General features: G+C 51.7%; 10 protein-coding genes and 1 non-coding gene across 11 annotated transcripts in view; 5 read left to right on the top strand and 6 right to left on the bottom strand.

Annotated features, from left to right (window-relative positions):
* Window positions 1-1,003: 1,003 nt before the first annotated feature.
* Z519_10071 (uncharacterized protein) lies at window positions 1,004-1,606 on the top strand (the record flags this gene model as incomplete). Its single annotated transcript, XM_016767789.1, has 1 exon — window positions 1,004-1,606. The coding sequence occupies one exon, from the start codon at window positions 1,004-1,006 to the stop codon at window positions 1,604-1,606; it is 603 nt and encodes a 200-aa protein (XP_016615887.1).
* Window positions 1,607-2,245: 639 nt separating this feature from the next.
* On the top strand, window positions 2,246-3,661 carry Z519_10070 (allophanate hydrolase; the record flags this gene model as incomplete). The annotated part of the gene is made up of 1 exon (XM_016767788.1): window positions 2,246-3,661. One exon carries the CDS (start codon window positions 2,246-2,248, stop codon window positions 3,659-3,661), a length of 1,416 nt encoding a protein of 471 aa, XP_016615886.1.
* Window positions 3,662-4,021: 360 nt separating this feature from the next.
* On the bottom strand, window positions 4,022-5,722 carry Z519_10069 (uncharacterized protein; the record flags this gene model as incomplete). Its single annotated transcript, XM_016767787.1, has 1 exon — window positions 4,022-5,722. The coding sequence occupies one exon, from the start codon at window positions 5,720-5,722 to the stop codon at window positions 4,022-4,024; it is 1,701 nt and encodes a 566-aa protein (XP_016615885.1).
* Window positions 5,723-6,463: 741 nt separating this feature from the next.
* On the bottom strand, window positions 6,464-7,201 carry Z519_10068 (uncharacterized protein; the record flags this gene model as incomplete). Its single annotated transcript, XM_016767786.1, has 1 exon — window positions 6,464-7,201. The coding sequence occupies one exon, from the start codon at window positions 7,199-7,201 to the stop codon at window positions 6,464-6,466; it is 738 nt and encodes a 245-aa protein (XP_016615884.1).
* Window positions 7,202-7,872: 671 nt separating this feature from the next.
* Z519_10067 (uncharacterized protein) lies at window positions 7,873-10,293 on the bottom strand (the record flags this gene model as incomplete). Its single annotated transcript, XM_016767785.1, has 3 exons — window positions 7,873-9,170; window positions 9,309-10,107; window positions 10,171-10,293. 3 exons carry the CDS (start codon window positions 10,291-10,293, stop codon window positions 7,873-7,875), a joined length of 2,220 nt encoding a protein of 739 aa, XP_016615883.1.
* A 540-nt stretch (window positions 10,294-10,833) lies between these two features.
* Z519_10066 (uncharacterized protein) lies at window positions 10,834-13,512 on the bottom strand (the record flags this gene model as incomplete). Its single annotated transcript, XM_016767784.1, has 1 exon — window positions 10,834-13,512. One exon carries the CDS (start codon window positions 13,510-13,512, stop codon window positions 10,834-10,836), a length of 2,679 nt encoding a protein of 892 aa, XP_016615882.1.
* Window positions 13,513-13,881: 369 nt separating this feature from the next.
* On the top strand, window positions 13,882-15,131 carry Z519_10065 (uncharacterized protein; the record flags this gene model as incomplete). The annotated part of the gene is made up of 3 exons (XM_016767783.1): window positions 13,882-14,427; window positions 14,482-14,640; window positions 14,697-15,131. 3 exons carry the CDS (start codon window positions 13,882-13,884, stop codon window positions 15,129-15,131), a joined length of 1,140 nt encoding a protein of 379 aa, XP_016615881.1.
* A 559-nt stretch (window positions 15,132-15,690) lies between these two features.
* Z519_10064 lies at window positions 15,691-15,841 on the bottom strand. The gene has a single exon. It is a non-coding gene; the product is annotated as a tRNA-Ser (tRNA).
* Window positions 15,842-17,610: 1,769 nt separating this feature from the next.
* Window positions 17,611-19,153, bottom strand: Z519_10063 (uncharacterized protein; the record flags this gene model as incomplete). The annotated part of the gene is made up of 2 exons (XM_016767782.1): window positions 17,611-18,560; window positions 18,613-19,153. 2 exons carry the CDS (start codon window positions 19,151-19,153, stop codon window positions 17,611-17,613), a joined length of 1,491 nt encoding a protein of 496 aa, XP_016615880.1.
* A 912-nt stretch (window positions 19,154-20,065) lies between these two features.
* On the top strand, window positions 20,066-21,022 carry Z519_10062 (uncharacterized protein; the record flags this gene model as incomplete). Its single annotated transcript, XM_016767781.1, has 1 exon — window positions 20,066-21,022. The coding sequence occupies one exon, from the start codon at window positions 20,066-20,068 to the stop codon at window positions 21,020-21,022; it is 957 nt and encodes a 318-aa protein (XP_016615879.1).
* A 1,341-nt stretch (window positions 21,023-22,363) lies between these two features.
* Z519_10061 (uncharacterized protein) overlaps window positions 22,364-22,931 on the top strand; it is a gene marked incomplete at both ends in the record, with an annotated part of 1,435 nt that continues 867 nt past the window's right edge. The window contains 2 exons of the mRNA XM_016767780.1: window positions 22,364-22,574; window positions 22,642-22,849. Coding sequence (XP_016615878.1) covers window positions 22,364-22,574; window positions 22,642-22,849 — 419 coding nt within the window. The remainder of the gene's footprint in view (window positions 22,575-22,641; window positions 22,850-22,931) is intronic.

The following is a 22,931-nucleotide window of genomic DNA, read 5'->3' as shown; positions in this document are numbered from 1 at the left end:
GCGGGCCCAGGCGGGCGGCGGCGGGGCATCACGAAAGAAAATTGATCTTTTTGACCTATTTCATCGAACCGCGAGCATCTCAGTTGCGCCATCTCCAGCTCGACGAGGGGATATGCCGCCCCTATACTCGCCTTGGTCATCGTGGATTCCCGAATCGAGAGTATGAGGTCGCCGGCGGCGGCGTATTGTGCATTAACATCTCGTCCCGCATGGTGTCGGGAGGGCGAGGCGTGATCGGGGCTGCCATCCCACCATACGTTCTCCAAGGTTCGCTCTTGCGATCAGGGCGGGCACCGGACTTCTAATACTACCTAGGTAATAGGTAATGAACAGGATATCATGGCCGATAAATGTGCCATGCTTTCCAAATGTTTAGTGACAGTAGGCCAGTTTCAGAAGTATTCAAGCGTCGTCAACAACAATTTCGGTCTAGCCAATCTAAACATCGCACACTTTACCTTGGCCTGAATACCTCTGCAGTTCGAACGCCATGTCCAACGCGCTGGACGCTGAAAAAAAAACACTAAAGAACCCGCTACTAGCGGTAATGTCTTCGACGTAGTGATTGTTGGTGCAGGCATCTCGGGTATCAATACCGCCTACCGCCTACCGCCTCCGAACCGAGCTTCCCTGTACAATGTACACCATTTTCGAGGCTCGAAAAGCAATGGGAGGTACATGAGACTTTTCAAAATATCCGGGGCTGCGTTCCGACTCAGACTTGTTTGCGTTTGGATTCTCGTGGCGACAAGGGAAAATCCTTATTGCCGACGCAAAATCGATTCTGGATTATCTGAGAACATCGGCAGACGCCAAGGGCATCGATGGCGATATTCAGTTCAACAGTCGAGTTCAGAGCGCAATTTGGTCGACCAAGTCGCAGACATGGGAGCTAATGGTGATTCGCATAATCGAGTCGAACGAGCGGACACAAAATTCCTCGTTCTCGGGACAGGGTATTATGATTACGAGCAAGCTTTATCACCAGTAATTCCAAGCCTAAATGCCTTTCCTGGCCGTGTTTTCCACCCCCAGTTTTGGCCTGAAGACCTCGACCATACAGCTAAAAGAGGTGGTTTGCATCGGGAGTGGTGCCACTACGATCACTCTGCTACCAGTGCTGGCGCAGGGGTCTTCCATCGTCACCATGCTGCAGCGCAGTCCGTCATACATCGCGTCGATACCCAACAGAACCTCTTCTTCTTGGTTGTGGAGGCAGATACCAAGGCCTCTAGCATATACTCTTAATCGGCTTTGGTTTATGATCGTCCCGATGCGCTTCTATGTTTTCCGCCGTATGTTTCCCACAACGTCAAGCAACTTGATCCGCAGGGGCGCCGCGAAACAACTACCCGAAGGTTATCCTACCGATCCGGACTTCAATCCACGTTACAACCCATTCGATCAGCGCGTCTGCTTCGCCCCGAATGGTGAATTTTATGCCGCGATATGCAGTGGTTGGGCGAACGTGGTTACGGGAACGATAGAGAAAATCGTTGATGATGGCATCATTCTCAAGTATGGAGTAAAGATTGTCGCCGACATGATCATCACTGCTACGGGGCCCAAATTGCAGTTAGGGGGTAGAAACCACCGATGGAATTGATGGGAAATCCTATTCTATCAGTGAAAAATTTATGTGGCACAAGGCTATGTTGCAGGGCCTCCCAAATGCTGTGTTTATGATGGGATATACCACGGCTTCATGGACTCTCGGTGATGACGCTACCGCTTTTATGCTATGTCGGCTGCTAGGAGGAATCCGCAAGGTTTGACGAGCGTGGTCCCGCGGATGTCGAACATCGAGTCGGGGTCGGGGGGATTCACTAGGTTCACTAGACAAGACCAGGTTATTTAGACTCCCTTGGGGTTAGTATGCTGTTACCCCCCGCCTCGAGATTTCCGATCTTGCAGCATCATCGGGCGGCGGCCGAAATACGAGGGTACCTCTGGAAGTTTGGTATCGGACTGTTCCCGACACGATTCTACGAGCAGCCATGGTTTCCAACAACGTGCGTTGATAAGACGACGATATGGATAATATATTTGCAGGGCTGGCATGGCGGATGAGGCGCTGAGGCGATACTCGCTCCACCATTCCCAATTACACCACAGCTGCACTTCACCGGGTTGACTGTGCCAACAAGTTGCCAAAACTGCTCCCTCTCTTGGCGACCAGATATCATAACGCCAATCTATCTTTCCATTTAGGATCAACAGCTGCCCCTGTCTATCTTTGCACAATATGAGCTCGTCCTTTGCTCGAAATATACCAAGGCTCAACGTCGTTGACCTCCGTGCAGCTTACGCTGCCCGGAGGCTCTCACCGGTCGACATCGTCCGGCAAGTCTATGAAAAGATATCCTCCTACCATGATCACGATCCGGCCGTCTGGATCTATCTGATTCCCCAGTCGGAAGCACTGAGCCGCGCAGAGGAACTGGTGGACAAGTATTATCGCTCTGATCTGCCTCTACCCCCGCTATTCGGGATTCCGTTCTCAGTGAAAGATTCGATCGACATCAGCGGCCTCCCGACGACGCTAGCTTGTCCGACATTCACATATATCGCCACGCAGACGGCACCAGTGATCTCAAGGATCATCGAAGCTGGGGGAATCATCGTAGGCAAAACCAATCTCGACCAGTTTGCGACGGGTCTAGCAGGCGTCCGCTCCCCTTACGGAGCCCCTCGCTGCATCTTTGACGCAGATTACATCTCAGGCGGAAGCTCGTCGGGATCCGCGGTGAGCGTCGCTGCGTCATTGGTCTCCTTTACAGTCTGCACGGACACAGGGGGCAGTACAAGGGTTCCCGCGGCTCTCAATGGAGTCGTAGGCCTGAAACCCACGCTAGGGACCATCAGCACCGAAGGCTTGTTTCCAGCGTGTAAGAATATCGATTGCGTCTGTGTGATGGCCAGAACGGTGGGCGACGTCGAGGAGGTCTGGCGGGTGATAAATGCGTTTGATGAGCGTGATGTATACGCCCGCCGAGAGCTGCCCACTTGGGGACCTTGGAAGGATCCAGTGCGGTTTGCCATTCCACCAGATGACCTCCTGCGTGACCTATCACCGGCCTATGCCAGACTGTTCCAAAACTTATGCACGGCTCTGAGGGACCACAGAGAATGGTGTACGGAGGCAGAAGGATTCGATTATGTGCCCTTCGCCTCGGCGAATCAGATGTTATATGACTCGTCGATCGTCTCCCAGCGCCTCCTTGCCTTCAACCCATACATAGAGGCGCATGGACTCAGCTCCTTGCATCCGGCCATCCAAGCGACATTCCAGCAAGCCATGGACAACCGCTTCAGCGCGGAGCGCGCGTACGAGGACATTTTCACCCTCGCGCGGCACAAACGGAAGGCCGAGATCCAGTTCCGGGAGCACGTCGACGTTCTCATCGTCCCGAGCACCGTGGACCACTTCACTGTCGCCCAGCTGGAGGAAGAGCCCATGACGCGGAACAAGGCGATGGGGAGGTTCACCAACTTCGTCAATCTGCTGGACCTGGCCGCTGTCAGCGTGCCGGTGGGTTGGTGGGAGAACGCAAATGGGAACAAACTGCCCTTCGGCGTGACGGTGATCGGACAAGCGGGGAAAGACAAGGAGCTCATGTCCTTTGGGAAAAAGCTCATGGGCATAATGTCCGAAGAGTAAGCTAGTGTTCGTCTCGAAGAACAGTCAACTCCGATACACCGTGAACAAGGAGGTTGGGAATGTTCCATTCCAGTCAGTGGGGAAAAAGAGGGAGGGGAATTTCAGAGTCCCATAGATACGGATATGATCATGGATGTTGAAAGAGCTGATATGTAACGAGGTTGTATTCATATCTGCTTTGGCTCGCGGCTCTGAAATCGACATCCATCGAAAATCTATAGACATGGATAACGACATAGACTCTCCATCCTTCTCACAAAGTGGTCAGCATACGCCGCGCAGGTACCTGAAGGGAGGTCTGCCCGCCTCTATCCTTCACGCAGAGTTGCGCGCTTTGTGTACGGCGCATGTCTCCTCCGCTTAGACCACGTTGCCCACGAAATGAGCATTGACCTGGCTCTCGAATCCCTTTTTCTCACTCTCGCCGTTCTTGCCCTCATTCTCGCTTCGGCCATCATCAACACCGCCGCCGGCGGGCAGCATGCCCGTGGTGATCTCGGGATCGAGTCCGTCAATCAAGTAGAGCTTTCCCAGATCTTCATCGTTTGTCTTGACAGGGACCGGTGCAGCGGTCGTCAGGGCCACGTACAGAAGGCCCGAGAAGGTGACCACGAGGACGTAGTTCCAGGAATACAGGTTCAGGATGCCTTTATTGGTGATCTTGACCCCCATGGTCTGGAGCATGCCTGGAAGCAAGGGGCCCAGGGCCACGAACCACGCCACAAAGGCCCGCCAGTTGAACCCGTAGTCGTACCAGTAGATCCCGTGCGGCTTGAAAAGATGGGAGATGTTGATGCCGTAGCCGCGACGGACCCAGAAGTAGTCGGTCATCATAACTCCCGTCGTCGCTCCCAAGAAGAGTGTGTACGCGCCCATGAACGCTAGGAACGTGGTGGCTTTGGCTTGAATCTGCCAGGGACAGATCGCAAATCCGATCACCGCACAGATAAACTGCCCTCGACGAATATTGATATATTTCGGAAATAGGCCCGTTAGATCGTTTGCAAAAGGAATAGAGTTTCCGGTAACGTTCGTCATAATGTTGAAGAAGACGAACAAGATTCCAGCAAAGAATTTACCTCCTCGCGCCTCGAAGTTGTTGATGGTAACGAGCGGGTTCCACTGAATTTCGCCATAGACCACAGATGAAGCCACGGCCATTGTGCATCCTAGGAGCTCAGTCAACGTGACGAAGACCGGGAGGGCGAAGAGCTGAGTCAGGTAAGCCGCCTTGTCGCTCTTTGAGTGTCGAGATATATCCATGATATTGACGGCAAAAGTGGCGTTGCCGGAGATAGCGGCATTCACGCAGATGCCAAAGAGATACCCGACGGACATGCCATTGGTCGGGATACTGGGTTTTGTCCAGACCTTGGGCCATCCCCCTGCCGCAGTGATTGACCAGGTGAATAACGCGGTCCAGTAGAGTGGCACCAAAATGCTCTTCACCACGAACAAAAAGCGTAGCGTTCTGATCGGTAGGTAAAGGAACGGCAGTGATATGAGCCAAAAGATGACAAAGCAGAGGAGTTCCTGGGCGGTGATGTTGGCAGATGCTGGAAAGGCATTGACTTTCCAGTGGCGAAAGGAGGGCCAGATAGCTGTAATACACGCCTGAACCGCTTGACCAGCGAGACTCGTTTGAATCCCGTAGTATATTAGGCAAGGGACCGCTCGAACAATCATAGCCCACTTAGATCCCCATAGTCCAAATGAAGCCCGCACAACCCCAGGGAAATTCGTCCCCAGTTTACTTCCTAGATATCCAGAGGCCGCGCACGGGATGGAGACAATGATATTGCCTAAGAGACAGGCAACGACACATAATCCTGGATTGAGGCCAAGAGAGAAGGCGGAACTGGACACCTGCAGTTGGGCAGCATTGAACCCTTCGGCGATCCAGAAGAGACCCATCTGGTACCATTGATATGTGCGGTCTTTTCGCTTGATTGGATCCATGTCTTCGTTGGTATACGCAATAGCGTCTGCATCGTCGGCGCCAAAGGAACCAGGCTTCGGTTTCAGCACCACATAATCTTGCCAGAAGTGCTTCAAGGCCATTGTGCCGAAGGTGAGGAGAGGTGGCGGCAACAGTTGTCGAATTGACCAGGGGTTTTTCAATGGATTTGAAGTTCAGAATGGATCAGTTCCAGGCCGGTCGCCGGGGTGCTCTTTTATATTCATGAGGCGGCCGTGAGAGACGGACAGTATACAATGGACTCATCCTCGTAGCATAGAGAACTCCATCGGAACAACTCCGACAATGAGGAGATCGGAAGTGTTGAGTGGGAGTACGATGTCTGGACGCCATGTTTGCAAATTCGTATTGGTATTGGTAGGTAGCTGCTATGTTGATAAGAGAAGTCTTTCTTCAACAGGGCGGATAAGATGATTTCTAAGTCTAAACATGTTTGCCAGACCAGCTGCAAGAGATAAGAAACCCTTGCGAATCAGAAACCACGAAGAGGCGGACCAATCGCGAAATTCTTGGTCCCTGCGGCGAGCTAGGGCGGGATATTAGCTAGGTCAGATGCCAGCCACATCGTAGGAAGAGCGCTGTCGGAGCATCTCCGAAAATGTGAAGGTTTGAACACAACCACTGCTCCTGTCTAGGTCAGGTATGCTGAGAAGTTGACAGGAGGTTGTCGGTCTGTAAATGCAGTCTTCGAGCACTGGAGTCTAAGCGGGTGACTCCAGGGCCAGGGAAATAGAAACAACATTTTCGAAGCCTCTAATTCTGGCCTGGAGGGCGCGTCCACCACATATATCCACCTTCAAAGTCGCATCCGGCAAGCCCCAACGTCAGCAATATTGGAACAGCACCCCCCATCCCTGAATCGAGCTCGTGTCCACTCCTGCAATTCGACCCATGTCCCACAAGACTGTCGCAACGGTATCCAACACAGTGATACCGGTTTTGGCCTCCCACCTGTCTACCAACTGGGCCGCCTTGAGCCCGGTGCAAAACACACTGACAACTCCAGCTCCTCTCTGTGCCAACGTCCAGAAACCGTCATCAAGCGTTTTCTCAGAGACAAGGGCGAACCCTCGGTTGTCGGATTGACCCAGGTGATGCTCCACCGAGCAGTCCACGCCAAACCCGCGATAATTCTCTATGATGGCTGATTGCACGTCGTCGGTATACGGTGTCAGCAGCCCCATTTCTCTGACTCCCAGGCGCTTGATGAGGCGGTTGAGCCCGAGGACTGATGTTGTGGCGGGAATGCCAGTCGCGGCCGTAATTTCCTCGCATAGTTTCTCATCTGCGTCGAAGCCGAGCCATCCTGACGAGGTCCCGCTCCAGCCGATCACGTCGACTTTGGCATCTGCAAGCAGGCGGGCAGCCTCGATGATGGCGCTGTTGTCGAATTGTGCCAGGGCATCTGGATCCAGGGCAATTTTAAGCACTCGAAAGCGTGAGAAATGAACCGACACATTGCTCAGTTGAGAGATGATTTGTTGTGTGAGAGGTTCCAGCACCGTGTTAGAGGAGGGGACAAGGATGCCGAAGCTGATGCGTCTGGGGCTCTGCTTGATCATGGCCACTTCTTAGCCGGCGACAATATTGCTACGAGTCCAAGGGAGTATCGGATAGTCTGCACAGCCAAAGCACACGAGGTTGAGTTGATAAGAACCTCAAACTATGTCCTGGCCGTGGAGCTCTTTTTGTTCTGGGATCTGTCAAATCAGAGGAGCCATTGGGACGTTACAGTTCGAGCGATTTGTAACGTAAATCGAGACAGGATTTTCTGCTTCGGAGTAAATGAAACCCTTCTTTGTCAAAGGGAGTGAACAAAGGAGGCTGCCGAGTCGGAAACGGCCGTCGGCCTTGAGAAGCTCCATTCGTGGCTCATGAACATCTAGCGGAAGGAAGACGGACGCAAAACGCCTCAACGAATCAACTGCAAGACTGCACAATATACTTCGTATCACAACCCAGGATGCATGGCGATTCGATCAAGACCGACGGGGTGGTGGATCTCGAGCCTCGTTACCGCATCCTCTTCTTTTTGGTCGGGTCGGGCCCGATCCGATAGTTTTATCACAAGCGACTGGATCCGCCTTGTCAGAGCTGAAGAATCGGCGACGAGGGTGTCCGGGTTGCTCAATCCTGCCCCTCATTCCAGCTTTACGGCGACGGAAACTGTTCGAAAACGCTCAATTTGCGATTGTAGCCGAGGACCATGCTCCAGGCAGAACCCAGCATCAGATCAGAAGCCCATACCAGTGCTTCCATTGAACCATCCCAGGCCCTCTTCCGTCAAGAACTCCTCGATTTCTCGAAAGTTTACAGGGTCACACCCGAAATCACTGTCCTGGGTCTGAACAAACTCGGTCATCATCTGCCAGACGTCCAAGCTATCTTTGGTCCAACTTCCACTACTAAGTCGCTCCACGTCGTCATATGCAGTGGTCGGATGTGGCATCTCAGGTCCCGGGACGGTGTCGCTGGCTGCAACCGATGCATCAAGCGGTGCCTGGAGACCGACAGATGCCGGTCTTTGTTGGCTGTTCGCCTGTGAGCGCCTAGGGCTGAGGACATACTCTGCCGTCTTGCCCGCAATGAGCTCAAAGGCATCGCGGTATTTCTTCGCACCTGCGCCCCATTGCTCGGTAATCAAATACAGCACAGTAGAGCAAGCTCCCAGGTCAGCCGCCATTTCGGCGTCGTAGAGACTTGGGTCGGACCACGCACAGTAGATCATCGAGAACCCAGCTACAAAGACGGAATGTAGATCAAGCAGTGTGAAGGGCACAGATCGTAAGCGATGAAGTCGCCGGTTGAGCTGACAGACTTCGCCTGACGACTTGGCAAAGGAAGAAAACGGGAATGCTTGATTAGGCAACTGTATTTCGGTGAGAATTGTCTGAAGGAGCATTCGGCGAGCTCGATGATAGTTGAGCAGCAACGCGAGCCGCTGTGCTTCCGGCAAAGCAGGGCGAGACACGGGCGTTTGAACAGGAGTTCTGAGGGTAGACAACATCAAGTCCGTTGACGCATCCCCTCCGAGGGAGTGACCAAATATGGCCGTTTTCCAGTCCTCAAGTTCCTGGAATCGCTTCGCAATCTTTCGCTCAACCTGTGTTCCGCGATTGGTCTTCGCGAGACGGGCGAGTGTGAGACGGCTTTTGGCGTTGAGCTGATCTAGCCGAACATCATGAACGTGGAATAGGATGTCCGTGTCCGCTATTGTGGAAGGCGCCCCTGGCCCGCTGTGCTGATTTGATACCTGGTGCTCACGGCTTGTCCCTGCAAGCCCTGTGATGTCCTCAAAATAATCGTCTTCAATCTCGTGGGGTAATGGGATATCGATTTCATCATCTGCGATGGCCAACGGCCTTCCGAGAACTAGGACAATCCTCCGCTCCAGGTGATAGATGCTCCAGAACAACCTCCTCTTAAATTCGTCAGAGTGGGACCTGTTCTCATCCTTTCGCAGTTGCCGGTGAAGGCCTAGTTCGACACATTGCCTGATCATTAAACCGCACAAATGCCATACACTAGATCCTGTAGAAAGAGTTAGAAGATGGATTTGCAAAAAGCTTTTCATGACGCTCCAGTTCGGAGTCGCATGTGAGAGTGGAGGAAATGAATGCATCCAAACGAACCAGCACAACGAGCCGGCCTGGCGAAACCACGACGCACCTGACGGAGAACGCAACGCATAGATGGCCACTAGGAGGATGAGCTGGATATTCTGAACACTCGGCTCATTAAGTTGATCTTGTAATTTTGCCATGGCTGAATGATAAAAGCTTTCTGGCTCCGATTCTGCGACGTGTTCTGATCCCACCAGTTTCAAACAGCGAGACCCAATCGCGTACACCAGCTGCAACACAACGTGATCATGGCGTCCTTCACTAGTAGTAGAGTCGTCCACTTCCTGCCGATTGTGGTGAGCCTTCCAAAGTTGCTTTTTGGAAAGAAACGGGAAATTAGGGTGAATGTAAGATAGATAGGCGGCTACAAAAGACGCTGCCTTCTCCAACGGCGGTGAAGACGCAGCGGCGGTCGAGCCTCTCTGGCTGCTGCCCGAGAACGGACTTTCGACCGTCTCTGAAGGTAAACTCAAGCAGGAAATAGGTCGTGCTTTTTCGTAGACGGCCGTCTCTATCATCAGAGCCAAAGACACCCCAGATGATACTCCAAAGTATTGAGGTTCGGCAGCTGCGTGGAGTGACAATAGCCCAACACTACTCGCCAGGTTTGGAGTGCCCGTGGGGGAAGTTATCCGCTCCTCTGAGCTTGCAGCTGCATCATTACCATCACCGCCGGAGAAGTGGTCCCCCAATCGGGGTTGCCGCGAGGGGTCCAGCTGTGCTTCCAGCCATGCAACTCGTGTTTCCAGTGCCTTGACATAGGATGGCGGGTACTCGTTCTCGGGAAAGACACAGTTGAGCTTCGCCCTCGCGCAATTGGAACAGGCCGGTAGTTTGTTGTCGCACTAGGACTACTTCAATCTGGCTGTCGCAGTAATATTCTCAAATAGATCAAGGGGCAACCGTACCTTTTGACGTCTCGTCTTACACCTCAGACATGCGACCACAGCTCGAGGGCGCTTCTTTGGCCTCTGAAAGCACGGGTCAGAGGATGCATCTGGTGGCATTGAGATATTGTCGAGTCCAGCCATGTTGGATTCGAGGCCTCCGCGAGCTGGATGGTCTGACGGTAGGGACCGTGCCTCCGCATGTAATGGCCCCCGGCTCAACGTCTGAACTGCCTTCGATCTATCGTTCGTCAGTCGAAGGGAACAAGTCTTCTCCATGAGATTGTCCAAAGAGGGATCCGGCAGCCTTATCGTCTGCCAAGCCGCGTCTTATCTCCCACCTCGTGATCACGTTACTCCATGATATCCGGTAGCGGTTAGTGACCTCAACTAGTCTGGTGACCTTTTTATGCTAGAAATTTGAAAAGGGGCTTCCCAAGGTTGCCTTAATATATGGGTTTCAGGTTTGCACCGTTTCACCCTTTGATTCCCGGGCGAGTTCGGGGCGCAGGGCGTCATGGGCTTTGTGTGAAGCCATGAACATGCGGTGGCGTTGGGTATCAGCGAAGCACTGCTTGGTCGTGGGTGTTGAGCAGATTGCCTGTGGGACCTGTCGTTGATGTGCAGTCCACGGTCTTCAGCGTCAAACATGGCATTCGCCATATGCTCGCACAAATCACCAAGTCATGAAATGAGCCATTCCTGACTCTCGATTTGCGTCGCTACTGCCGCCGTCTCAAGCTGGCTCGCTGTAGGAGAGTCGTACCTGCTCAGCGTCGCCGCTACCCTGTACGTTACCTTCAATACGTCACCCTCAACATTGGTATCATCTACGAGAAACGCTTCTATCAGCGACTTTCGATTTTGAAGTTCCCAGTCTTTGAGAATCATCTTGATTGGCGAGTGTTCCTCGTCAGGTGGGTCATCCGGGACCAAGAGACTTTCTAGGACGATATGCACTTTAGAACCTGGAGCGATGAAACCTGCGTTTCCTTCTGGGAGCATCAGATCCACAATGTACGCCTGGTCGGTTCCTGCGAGGTGAATAGGGAAGGACGCGGCGACGAGATGACCCGGCCCGTCGTCGTCGTCTTCAGGTATCTCTATGAAACCAAGCCGGCGGTTTCCGATCCAGGGGATGATACGGCCGCCTGGAGGAAAGTCTATTGCTAAACCTGGCAGTATGGCTCTGATGCCTTGTTGAGTGACGTGTGCCCTCTGCTCTGAGAGCTCGGTGCGCTCGCCCACAAACGTCACGGGCATCCAGCGATAGCCCGATTGTTGCAGGCGCGGGCGACTACCGAAGAGGATACCCGTGCTGACGTGCTCCATCTTGAGGAACATCAGGCGTATCCGTTCCTCATCTTTGAGGTTGTGAAATGTTGTCAGATCCATGCCAAGGAGGGTTGCGAGGCACAGACCCTCATCAGCAATAATACTGGTCTGACGATATGGCAAGACCTTCTCTAGAGAGCTCCATTTTGTTCTGACGTTGTTGGACTGCGCTGCTGGAAGCTGCAAGATGCTGAAGAATCCAAGCACAGCAACCAAGGTCCCGAAATAAGTCGAGTCCATTGTCAGACCTTCCATTTCGACATCTGAGATCTCTTGATCGAGCGCATCTGCATCGAGTGCCAGCCACATGCCACTTTGCACACCAGGCGGTTGTTGCATCGGAGCATTCTTATCTTTTAACACGGGCCCAAGATGCATGTCGAGTATGAGTTTTAGCATTGCCATTCCCACGCTTTCTGCGCGGAAGTCTTGATCATACCGCAGCTGTGCTAGATTGGCAAACCGCTCGAGACGGTAATTCTTCGCCAGCCAAGGTAGGCTGGCAAGTCCATCTTTAAATTGGAAGGCTAACACTTTCGCGAAAGCAGCTTCTTGAATCGTCCACAGCCGTTCATTCCAGGGGCTGATTTCTATTCGTGTGAGGCACTCCCTGGCTGGGGTGTCAAGGCTGATCTGCATTAGAGTAGAATCAAATACCAGAACTCTGTCTGCCTCGCGATATATTCGTTCCATGTCTCGAAGGGCCAACATTTTGACGGGGCTGTCATTGAATGGCACGCAGATTGTATCTACCCAAAAAGGCACTTGCTCATCGACGTCAAGGTCGGTAAATAGCTTGATGACAGCATCTTGGAACTTTTGCAGTTGGCAACTTGGCAGAGCGTTTCCTCCAGCATTTCCCGTGCCGTCTGCCCAGACGTGCGATATTGCGACATATCTCTTCGGTGCGCTTGTCTCTGGTTCATGGCTTCGGACCAATTTCCATGAAACTCTGCCCGCAGTCCTGGAATTCTCACGTAACAGTAGCGGTGCGTAACCATCTCTGATCCACCTGGCATACTCTGATCCATCACCGAGATCAAAGGAAACCACGTCACAGTTGCAATCATCACGACAATGTTTCGTCGTGTATGTGCTTTTGTCTATCTGGTTTGCAATGCACCCAAAAAAACAACAACTGGCATGTCGGTGCGTCGGACCCTTAGAGATGGAGCTCAGGTACACGGGCCTAATGACGGAACCCTCATCTTTGAACTTCCTGAGCCAGACTGGGCACCACCCTGCCAGGTCCATTCTTCGCACGATCGTCACAGGGATGTTCCATTTGAGGTCGAGTCGTCTTTTGTACTTGCGTTCAACGGCGTCGCTAAGAAGCTCCCCAACGACCCCTATCGACAGTACCAGAGCATGTCCGGGGGACTCGAGTGAATTCACACCGGAGTATGGTTCATCTGTGAAGAACGTTTGATTTTCCGGTGCACTTTGCAGCCACTCAGTCCACCCTGCACGGTGGTCGTGTCGATGATCATGCTTAGAGTGTACGTGCCTCGGCTGATAATTTTGGTTTTGCACTCGTTGGGGTCGAACCCACTCACGGCCGGTAAGGAGGTTATAAAACACATTCACTCGCTTCAGAATCACCGACATCGTCAAGAATCGTTTAATGTTCTCTTGATCGGCATCGATCTGGTTGAGGTCTGGGTGGATGTGGTTCCACAGAAGTATATTGTAGGGCAGGAGTGCCGAAAAGATTCTGAGCTGTTCAGTCCCGGCGTCCCTTTCAGCTTCGGTGATGAATTCATTTCTTAAGCCGCGCAAGCCGCCAATGTGCATGATTTCGGCGATCATGCCTAGATATGCCCATCTCTGAATAAATGCGGCGGCTTCGAGCCAAGTCTTGCCGTGGAAGTTACCTTCAACGATGTGTTGGATGTTGAAACCTTCATAGTGAGGATAGAATAGCCATGATTCCAAGCCGCCCGCTGTGTAAGTACTGGATGGTGGGCTGAAATAGGGTACAGAGAAGCGCGGGTGAGCTGGGTTAGTGACGGGTGGGATGAAGTCCATGTTAGCAAGCTGCTGCTAAGGAGGATGTGGGAGTACAAGGAAGTGAAAGAAAGCGCAAAAGTAGTTGCTGTACCTCCGAATACCTATGCACATACAAAATGGCCAGGTTTCGGAGCCTGGGTCTCGACACCCAAGCGTTGTGCCTGGAGCCTGATCTCAACTCGCGAGATGAGGCTGATGAGGTTGACGCCACACGTGAGTGTGAGGCGTCTTTCGCCGCCAAGCCTCGAGCCACGTGATGCAGCGGAGCTGTTGGACGTCGACTGCATTGAAGCTCCTCGCAGACTGCGACCGTCACCTCCATTTACCTTGACTAGTCTCGACACTCGATCTGCCTGTAAAGGCTTCTCTCGGGTGCTGCATTGCAAGATGCACACCTGCCAACCCACCACCCTCGCGGTGCGCGCAGCTCGATCCTCATTCAAACCCAAATCCTTTCACCGGGGATACCTCCAAGACATTGCTATCACAAGAACGGGCAAACCGATCATAAAACACCCGGGAGGAAGATCATCATTAGGAGGTTATACAGTTACTGTCTTCGGTGCAAATGGATTTCTCGGGAGATACATCGTCCAGCGACTTGCGAAAAGAGGATGCCAAGTTGTGGTCCCCTACAGAGATGATATGGCAAAGAGACATCTGAAGCCCACTGGCGACCTGGGAAGAGTTTCGTTTATGGAGTTCGACCTGAGAAATACGCAGTCGATTGAAGAGAGTGTGCGACATTCGGACATTGTGTTCAACCTGATTGGCAAGAACTACCCGACAAAGAACTTCAGTCTGTGGGATGTCAACGTCGAGGGCGTGGAGAGAATAGCTGAAGCTGTTGCTAAATATGATGTTGATCGGTTCATTCATGTCTCATCCTACAATGCCGACATCAACTCTCCGTCGGAGTTCTTCAGGTCAAAGGTCAGAACATCCAGAATTATAAAAGAGGTAGATGGTCATTGACACCTCTCATAGGCTATGGGAGAACAAGTTGCAAGACAACTCTTCCCCGAGACCACCATCGTCCGTCCAGCACCCTGCTTCGGCTTCGAAGACACTCTTCTACATCGCCTGGCCGGCGTGACCAATCTGATCACCGTGAATAACATGCAGGAACGCTTCAACCCGGTTCATGTAAGTCCGCCTTTGTGCTCGCATCCATCCCCAACACTTCTAACCTACGATGCCAGGCCATTGATATCGGGATGGCCCTTGAAAAGATCGGCTACGATGATACCACTGCTGGCGAAACCTTCGAACTATATGGGCCCACGAACTACAGCATGCGCGAAATCGCCGAAATGGTCGACAGAGAAATCCTCAAAGAGCGCCGCCACATTGACGTCCCCAAAGCCCTCCTCAAACCAATCCTTTACTATCTCAACAAAGTCATTTGGTGGCCAATCATGACAGCGGATCAATTGGAACAAGAGTCATTGGATCAGACCGTCGAGAAGGGGGCAAAGACGTTCAAAGACCTGGGCATTGAACCAGCAGAGTTGAAGGACTTGACCTACTTGTATCTGCAAGACTATCGGAGCAGTAGCTACTATGATTTGCCCCCAGCAACGGCAAGGGAGAAGAAGGAAGCCAAGAAGTATTTGCATGTTATTGACGATCAGTAGGTGAGTGAGGGGAGGGGGAAGGGATGGTGTGGATCGGTATCGGGGCAGTGAAGAGTGATTTGAATCAAGGCTTGTGGTCGAGAGCGATTGAAATGCATGCTGAAGACCGCTGAGCCTTCTCGACACCCTCTGAGAGATTGTACATACATGGCTAGAGAATGAGGGTTTATACAGCAGAAGGGATTCACCGAGAGCATAGTCTCCTTTTCCTTTATATTCCTGTATCGTCGCCTCAATTCTAAGTTGTGTATATCATCGCCGACGCTACCATGGTATAGGTAGAGCTAGGCCAGGTAGCTAGTATTGCATTTACACTTGCAAAGGAAAGATATATCCCATCCTACACTCCTCCCGAGGCTACCCAATTCGCATGACCGAACTTGACCAGCAAAAACACCTCCGTTGAAGCGCGAATAGACGAGGAAATACTTCGAGTAGAAAGAACGATGGATGGCACAGAAGAGGGCAAAAATAAAATCGGAATCCCCCACTCTTTAAAAAAAAAAAAAAAAAAACGAAGCCCACCGCATATTCGCGGAATCCAAGCAAAGACAAAAAGCGTCAGCGACAGGGTTCGAACCTGTGCCTCCGAAGAGATGTGATAACAATTCTTGAATGTGAAAACTGAAAACTTTCACGGTGGGATAGCACCGATCAAGCTTACTGTTGACGGTTCAAGTCACACGCCTTAACCACTCGGCCACACTGACGACGGATAGGCTAAATGCCCTTGAATGCTCTGAATTTTGGGGAGCAATTTTCAAGACATTTAGCGCGGGTTTATTATCTATGGCACTTATAAAATAGGCGGGGCTTGATTTGGTTTGGGGATGGAGCCATAGACGAGGGGACCAATAGGCGGCGGACGGTTTAATGCTTAAGCGCTAGAGTCTCAATTTTCTTTTGAGAGAATGGAAGCAGACGTAGAAATAGATGTAAGATGCGAACAACGGCGGCTGACTCTCTCCGAGTCAAGTACAATATCTACAAAAGAATTCTACCCTTGCCTCTTTGGTGAACCAGCAGCACTAACAGCACCACCACAACGACGGCGGGGGATCGTCGAACAGCGCAGCGTCGTCAACCTGCTTGGCCGTGGCAACGTTTCCACCTAGTACCCCCTAACGTGGATAAAGACAGTTGCCAACGTACGAACACCGAAGGTCTCATAGGCGCAGGTAGGGCTTAGGTGCCTCGAGGAGTGGCTTTTATTTGTGACCAACGTCGATAATATTCCGTCTTCCGGTGGCTGTCACCAGTTTTGAGAATGCACACCAAGAGATTGGCAGAAGTTTCAGGTGGCAGGCATCGAGGACGACGGGGCAGATATTAAATCGCTTGTCAAGAAGGAATTAACCAAAACGGCTGTATGAATTAACCGGTAAATTTTGACAACGCTGACGATGTGGGAGGTGCTATTTAGCACAATGGCACCATGCGGGTATCTTCCAACCAGTCCAACGGGCTTGATTTTGCTCACTACACGAAGCCATGAAGCTGTCGCGGAGCTAGCTCTTCCCAGCGGGACACCGTTACGGCAGAGGAACCTGAGTACTGGAGGACTATGAGGGTATACTTAGAATAACGACTTCTAGAATTAAATCCGTCAATATCGCTATTTCAAAATCAAATTCGAAAGCGCTGCGCATGCTGTGCATAATCGCGGTCTCTTCTGGTGATCACAAACGCCCGATATTTCTACACTTCCTCGAACAACTCATGGAAAGAGGACTAGTTCGAGATTGGGACAAACGCCGAAGTCCTGGGTGAAGATGGCGAGGCAGAAATCTCAACAGACGCCAAATTTGAACAATCATTACCGTTGGGAATGAGCCATGTGCATTGATTTTTCACAACAGGATAGTTTGAGGGGAAGGATTTGGCCGAGGTGGCGCAGCAAACGGCGGATTTCAGGACTTGTCTGACTTACTTGGAAGGGGGGAAAATCGAACGTCGCAGTTTTGCACAGTCTTTACTTGAGGAGGAAGTGGAAATCTACCACTCTCTTGCCGGGAAAGCTGTACGAGTTGCCATGGACATCAAGACCATTGCCACGCTTCTTGAAGTCTTCCTTCGAGATCTCCTTCCATGCACCGACCTAAGCCTTCACCGTGGCTTGCAGCATCCACTTCACTCTCATGGATAGCCTCAAAAATGTCTTTACCCTACTTCCGGTTCCTGTTTCCGGGCCGACCCCGTTACAATAGACTCACGTCTTAACTACCCTCTATGACAGGAAGACCTTTCGTAGGAAGATTAGAGAAAAATGGGATTGATTTATGAATTCCGCATTGCTAGCTAATCTCGATATATACACCTCCCCAAGATCAACTAACGACTTCAAGTAACCCCTAGCCTTGGCCTCTCGAAGGCCACTCCTCGCGTCACCTTCTTGGCGCCTTCCTCCTCCCCGTGGCCGCATAAGACGCTCATTCCTATCAGTAAATCGTGCGACGAGCCGTGATAACCATCAGAAGGGTTATTTCCTAGCTTTATATAGTGTGGCTAGATCTAGCACCTCACCAGACTTGCTCGCGACAAATTCATGCGTCATGTGCGTGGAGTTGTGGAACGTGAGTTTGCTCCATCCATAGGTCTTATTGAGAGTGTCGAGCCCAAATCGAGAGTAATCCATCAAAGGGTATTGGAGGTTGTCGAGTCCATCGTAGTGTCCTGCGGCACCATTGGTAATGTACCAGGGAGCCTTGGGATTGTTCAGACCGGCGGGGTCCATGATACCGTTTGCCAGCGGGTTCTGTCTCTCATAAACATGTGCGTGGCCTGAGAGAACTAGATCGACACCATATTTGATATAGAGGGGCTCGAAGACATCTTTACACGTCCAGCAGATGGTGCCGCTGTCGTTGGCGTTGCTCAAATACCAAGGACGGTGACCGGCAACGATAACCCAGGGGGTCGCAGTGCGATTGACACTGGCAAGGTCGGCCTCAAGCCATTTGGTTTGTGCGTCTATCGTGGTGTTGAAGGGCCCACTCTCTTCGCCCTCGACTCCACCAGGCTCATCAGGAGCGACAAAGCCGTGGCCAAGGTCAGTCTCGGTATCGACCTGGACGAAGTGGGCCATGCCGTGGTCGAAGGAGTACCAGAAATTGCCTGTGCCGCCAGATTCTGCGCTCGGCATACGAAAGTGGTTGCGATAGCCCGTAAAGTTTGTCTGGCCAGGGATACAAATGCTCACATCATACGTTATGTTGTGGGTCTTGTCGGTATAACCGCCATTATCGCAGTTAGCTTCGTGATTTCCGGGGCCAACCATGTAGGGTTTATAGGCGGTAATTGGGGTAAGCTCGTCGTAAAAGTCGTTGAGGATTGACTCGTAGACATGAAATCCTTGGGCGATGGTGGTGTTGGGTAAGAAACCCTGAATTTCCTCTTTTAACCAGTAGTCCGCATAGGCAATGTCACCAGCTAAGGTCATATCTTTAGTAGTCACAACTGGTCACAGATGGTAAAGACTTACGATGCCAAACAAAATCATAGCCGCCCTTGAATTTCTCCAGAGACTGGATAGTGTTGATTTCGCCAGGGGAGAGGGTGTTATTTTCGGAGACATCCTTTCCAGCGTACGTTGTCAAACCCTGGCTTCCCATGGTGCCCAAGTCAACGACAACTGCAACAGAGAATTCTGCTGGATGTCCAGCCGGTCGACTAGTGGTGAAAGTATATGGACAGTGCGAATTCATATGGAGCAGGTGTTCTGGGAGGTAGTAGTAGAGCGTGTCTGGCTTGAGACCCGTGATTTTCACGTGGTTGTTGTACGTTAAAGAGGTCGGGTACGTGATGGAAACGTTGGACGAGGCGGTCATATTCAAATGATTTGGGAGCAGGCCATAATGAACAGTTGGACGGGCCAATTTCTCGAACGTGTTCCAGCTGACGTACATCCCAGTGTCGCCCGCATAGGCCAGACGAAGCTGCGAGTTGATGGTATTGTTGGTGGCAGCATGGGCCAGCTGAACCACGCCAGCAGCCAGCAGGCTGGCGTACACGAAGCACAGCATCTTCTCCTTTGTCCTTCTCTCGACGGTCCGGTAGTTTGTAAAGAAAGAAAAAGGATGGGAACCACTGGGTCGAAGCTGTGACTCTATTAACAAGATGCTGCCGACCCTCTCTCTTTCCTTTTTGTCCTCTTTTCATTTTTCCTTTTGCCAACCGTGGCTGCATGCTTGATGAGAACGTGAAAATACTGCCAATAAGGTACTATGACAGTGCACGTGTTCCAAAAATGCGAGCATAGCAAGGGAGACGAATGTTGATCACCGACAAATCTGGAGGTAAGCGGGGCAACTTGTCATTGAGCTCGGTCATCTTGCGAAGATTTTGCGGACTATTAGTCCAGCTCCAGCAGTGACCAGTGCGCAGACTATTTACATTTGGGTGGTGGTCAACCTCTGACCGTGTCTAGGGAATGTTCAAGTGTCTGGCATCGCAAATGTGCTCCTGCCCCCAAATCGATACCCGTCAAACCACTCCCAGACCGGTGCGGGATCACGCACTTCGAAGCTGGTTCCCACGTGTGGCAAGACCAAGTCTAGGAGGGTGCGAGGCGAAGCCCACATGGCACATTGACCATGAAGGGGAGAATGGCCGACGCTTAGCCAGGGAACGCCAGGGACCCTGTTTCCAGAACAACGGCTTCACGCTAAGGCAGTGGCTCGCGTGACTGATACGAGGTACAGGAGGAAGATGGAGAGAGACAGAGACTCGTTATTGTCGATATGTCTGGCGGGGGGTACGTGGGGGAATATGGTATTGTGACCAGCCGTGGTGACTATGAATGACTTGTCTTTACAGGTACGGTAATGACTGTCATGGCGGCTAAAAGGGCTCATAACATGGCTTCGACGAGACGTCAAGTCTTCACAGGGGCACTTCAAACACTTCCTTCCACAACCATCGCGCCTTAGCCAGTCATGTCGGCCAAGAATAGCACCGCTTCTATTGCTTCCAAGTACAAGCAAGAACGGATTCGTGACAATCAGCGCCGCAGCCGTGCCCGACGCCAGGAATATCTTGCGGATCTCGAGAGACGGGTTCATGAGTCGTATATTGCCTGTCGTGAGGCGGACCTTCAACGCATTGCTTTTGCCGATCTGAAAGCTGAAAATGCTCGTTTGCGAGACCTATTGAAGTCTGTTGGTATCGATCCAGGTCGCAAGCAAATCGACGATCGAAAAGACGCGCCTCGCAACGCGACTGATGTTGCGCCTGCTTCGTTTCGACAAATAATGCCCAAATTATCGGCACCCAAGATACCAGGTCCCCTGCCTACCAGACAACAGGAATGCAGAAGTGGGACATGTTGTTCAACATGCTCGTATTCGCCACGCTGCCCTCCACAGCCTGCCGCGTCCACTGAAAATATTGGAGCCTTGTATGATCAATGCCCCGACCAGCTTATGACCCTTCCGACAACACCCGCAGCGACACCCGCAATGACAATATCCTCCGTGACGAATGTCTCCCCAAGCACCGCTCTGGATGACGAAACGGCAAAGGAGTGTCAGGACAGTACCTCCATTTGTGATACAATTCATGTACCCTCGAACGAGGCTCTACCAGAGGACGAATATAGCGTTCAATGCTCAGTAATCAAAGGGATCGAACATCTCGATACGCGAACCAGTACGAACAACAACACTGTCTCGACCAACCTGGATCAAAATGGAAGTCAGGAGGCGGAACAGCTATACATACAAGTGATGGAGACCAGTTTGAGGGTGTTAGGAGCCGAGCATGTCTCGACGCTCACTATCATGGCCCACCTGGCGTCGATATACAGGAGTCAAGGGCGATGGAAAGAAGCGGAAGAGCTGGACGCGCGACTATTGGAGGCCAGAATGAGGGTGCTTGGTGCGGAGGATCTCTGAACAATCTAGAGACTAAATTTGGGAGCCGACTCTGGCAGACGAGGGAGTGGCAGACTTGGATGGAGCCATGGCAGTGTCACGATGGAGCTACAAGTACGTAGGACTACAGATCTCAAACTTGCAGTAAGAAGGTTAGAATGTGCACACACATATCATCAATTTGTGATCGCAGACCCAGACGCTCAACTTTAAGCCACTGCAAAAGCTATTGTATGGACGACGTTGAACGTCCAGGTCCGCCAGAAGGGTGCTTGGTTCCTTCAATAAGCCTGCGACCAGCAAAATCAGGTCTTGGATAAAGGATACTATTGAATCGGGCCATGGCTGCGCTTGAAGTTGAGAATGCCTCCTGTTGTACCAGCGGGGTTGAGTTGGTATTGGAACTCAAGTCAGACTCGGTCTTTGTTTGGCACCGTTGGGCATGCTAGCTGCAAAAACTCATCAAGGGTCTGCAGCAATAGTAATGGCAGATAAATGTCGGTGTGGCGAGGATTACTCATGGTTATGTACTGAGCTGCTGCTAAAGCTACCTAGGTACTCCGTATCTCGTACTTGTGATCCTTACCGTACCACCACGTCAATACTTTCCTCCGCCGCTCCTCCCAAGGCTGAGCTCCCCCTGGCTCCCCTTGAGCTGCTAGCGGGATCTTGGCACGGAGATCAAGCGCCTGCCAAGAAAATGCTTACGCGGCAACTTTAGTAAATTGCGACGGTGGAGCAGGCAAGAGCTGGTTCGGCTTTAATATTGGCATGCTAGCGTGGCCAAGATGGGTAAGCGATGGGCTCGTTAGAAGCCCTACCGGAAATCTGCCAACATGATTGGAGTCTGCTCACGTGGCCAAATGGCACCGTCGCCATCATTTCGTTCTAGTGATCAGACTGGCAGTCGGTTTTCGTCTGGCCAGCTCCAGCCAGCTGCGATAAATTAGACCTCGGGGACTCCCAAAGCTTATTTAAATAAGCTCTTCCCATAGGGGAAGGAGGAAGACAAGCTGAGGATTCTTGTTTAATCATGACCGAGGGATGGGAGGTAAACCGTGGAATCCCTGTTTTTGCGAGAAGGCCGCTCTGGAACAGACATGCATTGGCGAAGGAGGTTTTCCACTTGCCTCGTTTCCATTCTGATATGTGTTATCTTGCTGCTGTACCTCTACCGCGGTTTTCTTCTGAGCTCGGGGGATGTTTTGATCAGAGCATTGCACATCCGTAAGGCTTGCTTTTCTACCCGATGTAAACCCGCAGCACTGGTGAGCTTTGGCATGTCGGTCCTAACCTCGGTGTCTGTTTCGCACAGCAATGAATGAACCTGCTACAAAGACACCGCTATTGCATGTCTCTGACATGGGCGATCAGTCATCGCCGCGAAACGATTCGGCCATCATAGCCCTTGTTCGGACCGAAGAACTAGATGGGATTATATTTTCCATGCGTCAGATGGAGCAAAATTTCAACGCCAAATTTGGATATCCATGGATTTTCTTCAACGACAAACCCTTCACTGAAGAGTTTAAGCGGCGGACCAGGCTAGAAACGCGAGCGTCATGTCTTTATGGTAACAGTCCCCGCTTGATATCCAGGCTGTGAGTTGTGACAGAAGATTCTCATGAACATACCCGCAGAACAGATCCCTTCAGAGCATTGGGATATACCCAGCTCTGTTGACCCAGGCAAATTGACAGAGCACATGGCCAACATGAAATCCCGTGGCGTTAAGCACGCGTCAGATTTGAGCTATCATCAAATGTGTCGGTGGTACTCAGGCTTCTTCTACAAGCATCGCGCCCTTAGTCACCTTCGATATTACTGGCGGGTGGAACCCTGGATCAAGTAAGAAGCCCAATCCTTTATTTAATTTTATTCCTTTTTCTTCCCCCCCCCCCCCCCCCCCCCCCCCCCCCCCCCCCCTTTT

This window comes from Cladophialophora bantiana (genome assembly GCF_000835475.1).
Source record: "Cladophialophora bantiana CBS 173.52 unplaced genomic scaffold supercont1.17, whole genome shotgun sequence".
Taxonomy (NCBI): domain Eukaryota; kingdom Fungi; phylum Ascomycota; class Eurotiomycetes; order Chaetothyriales; family Herpotrichiellaceae; genus Cladophialophora; species Cladophialophora bantiana.
Note: the sequence above shows the minus strand (reverse complement) of the source record. Positions and strands in the feature narration are given on the sequence as shown.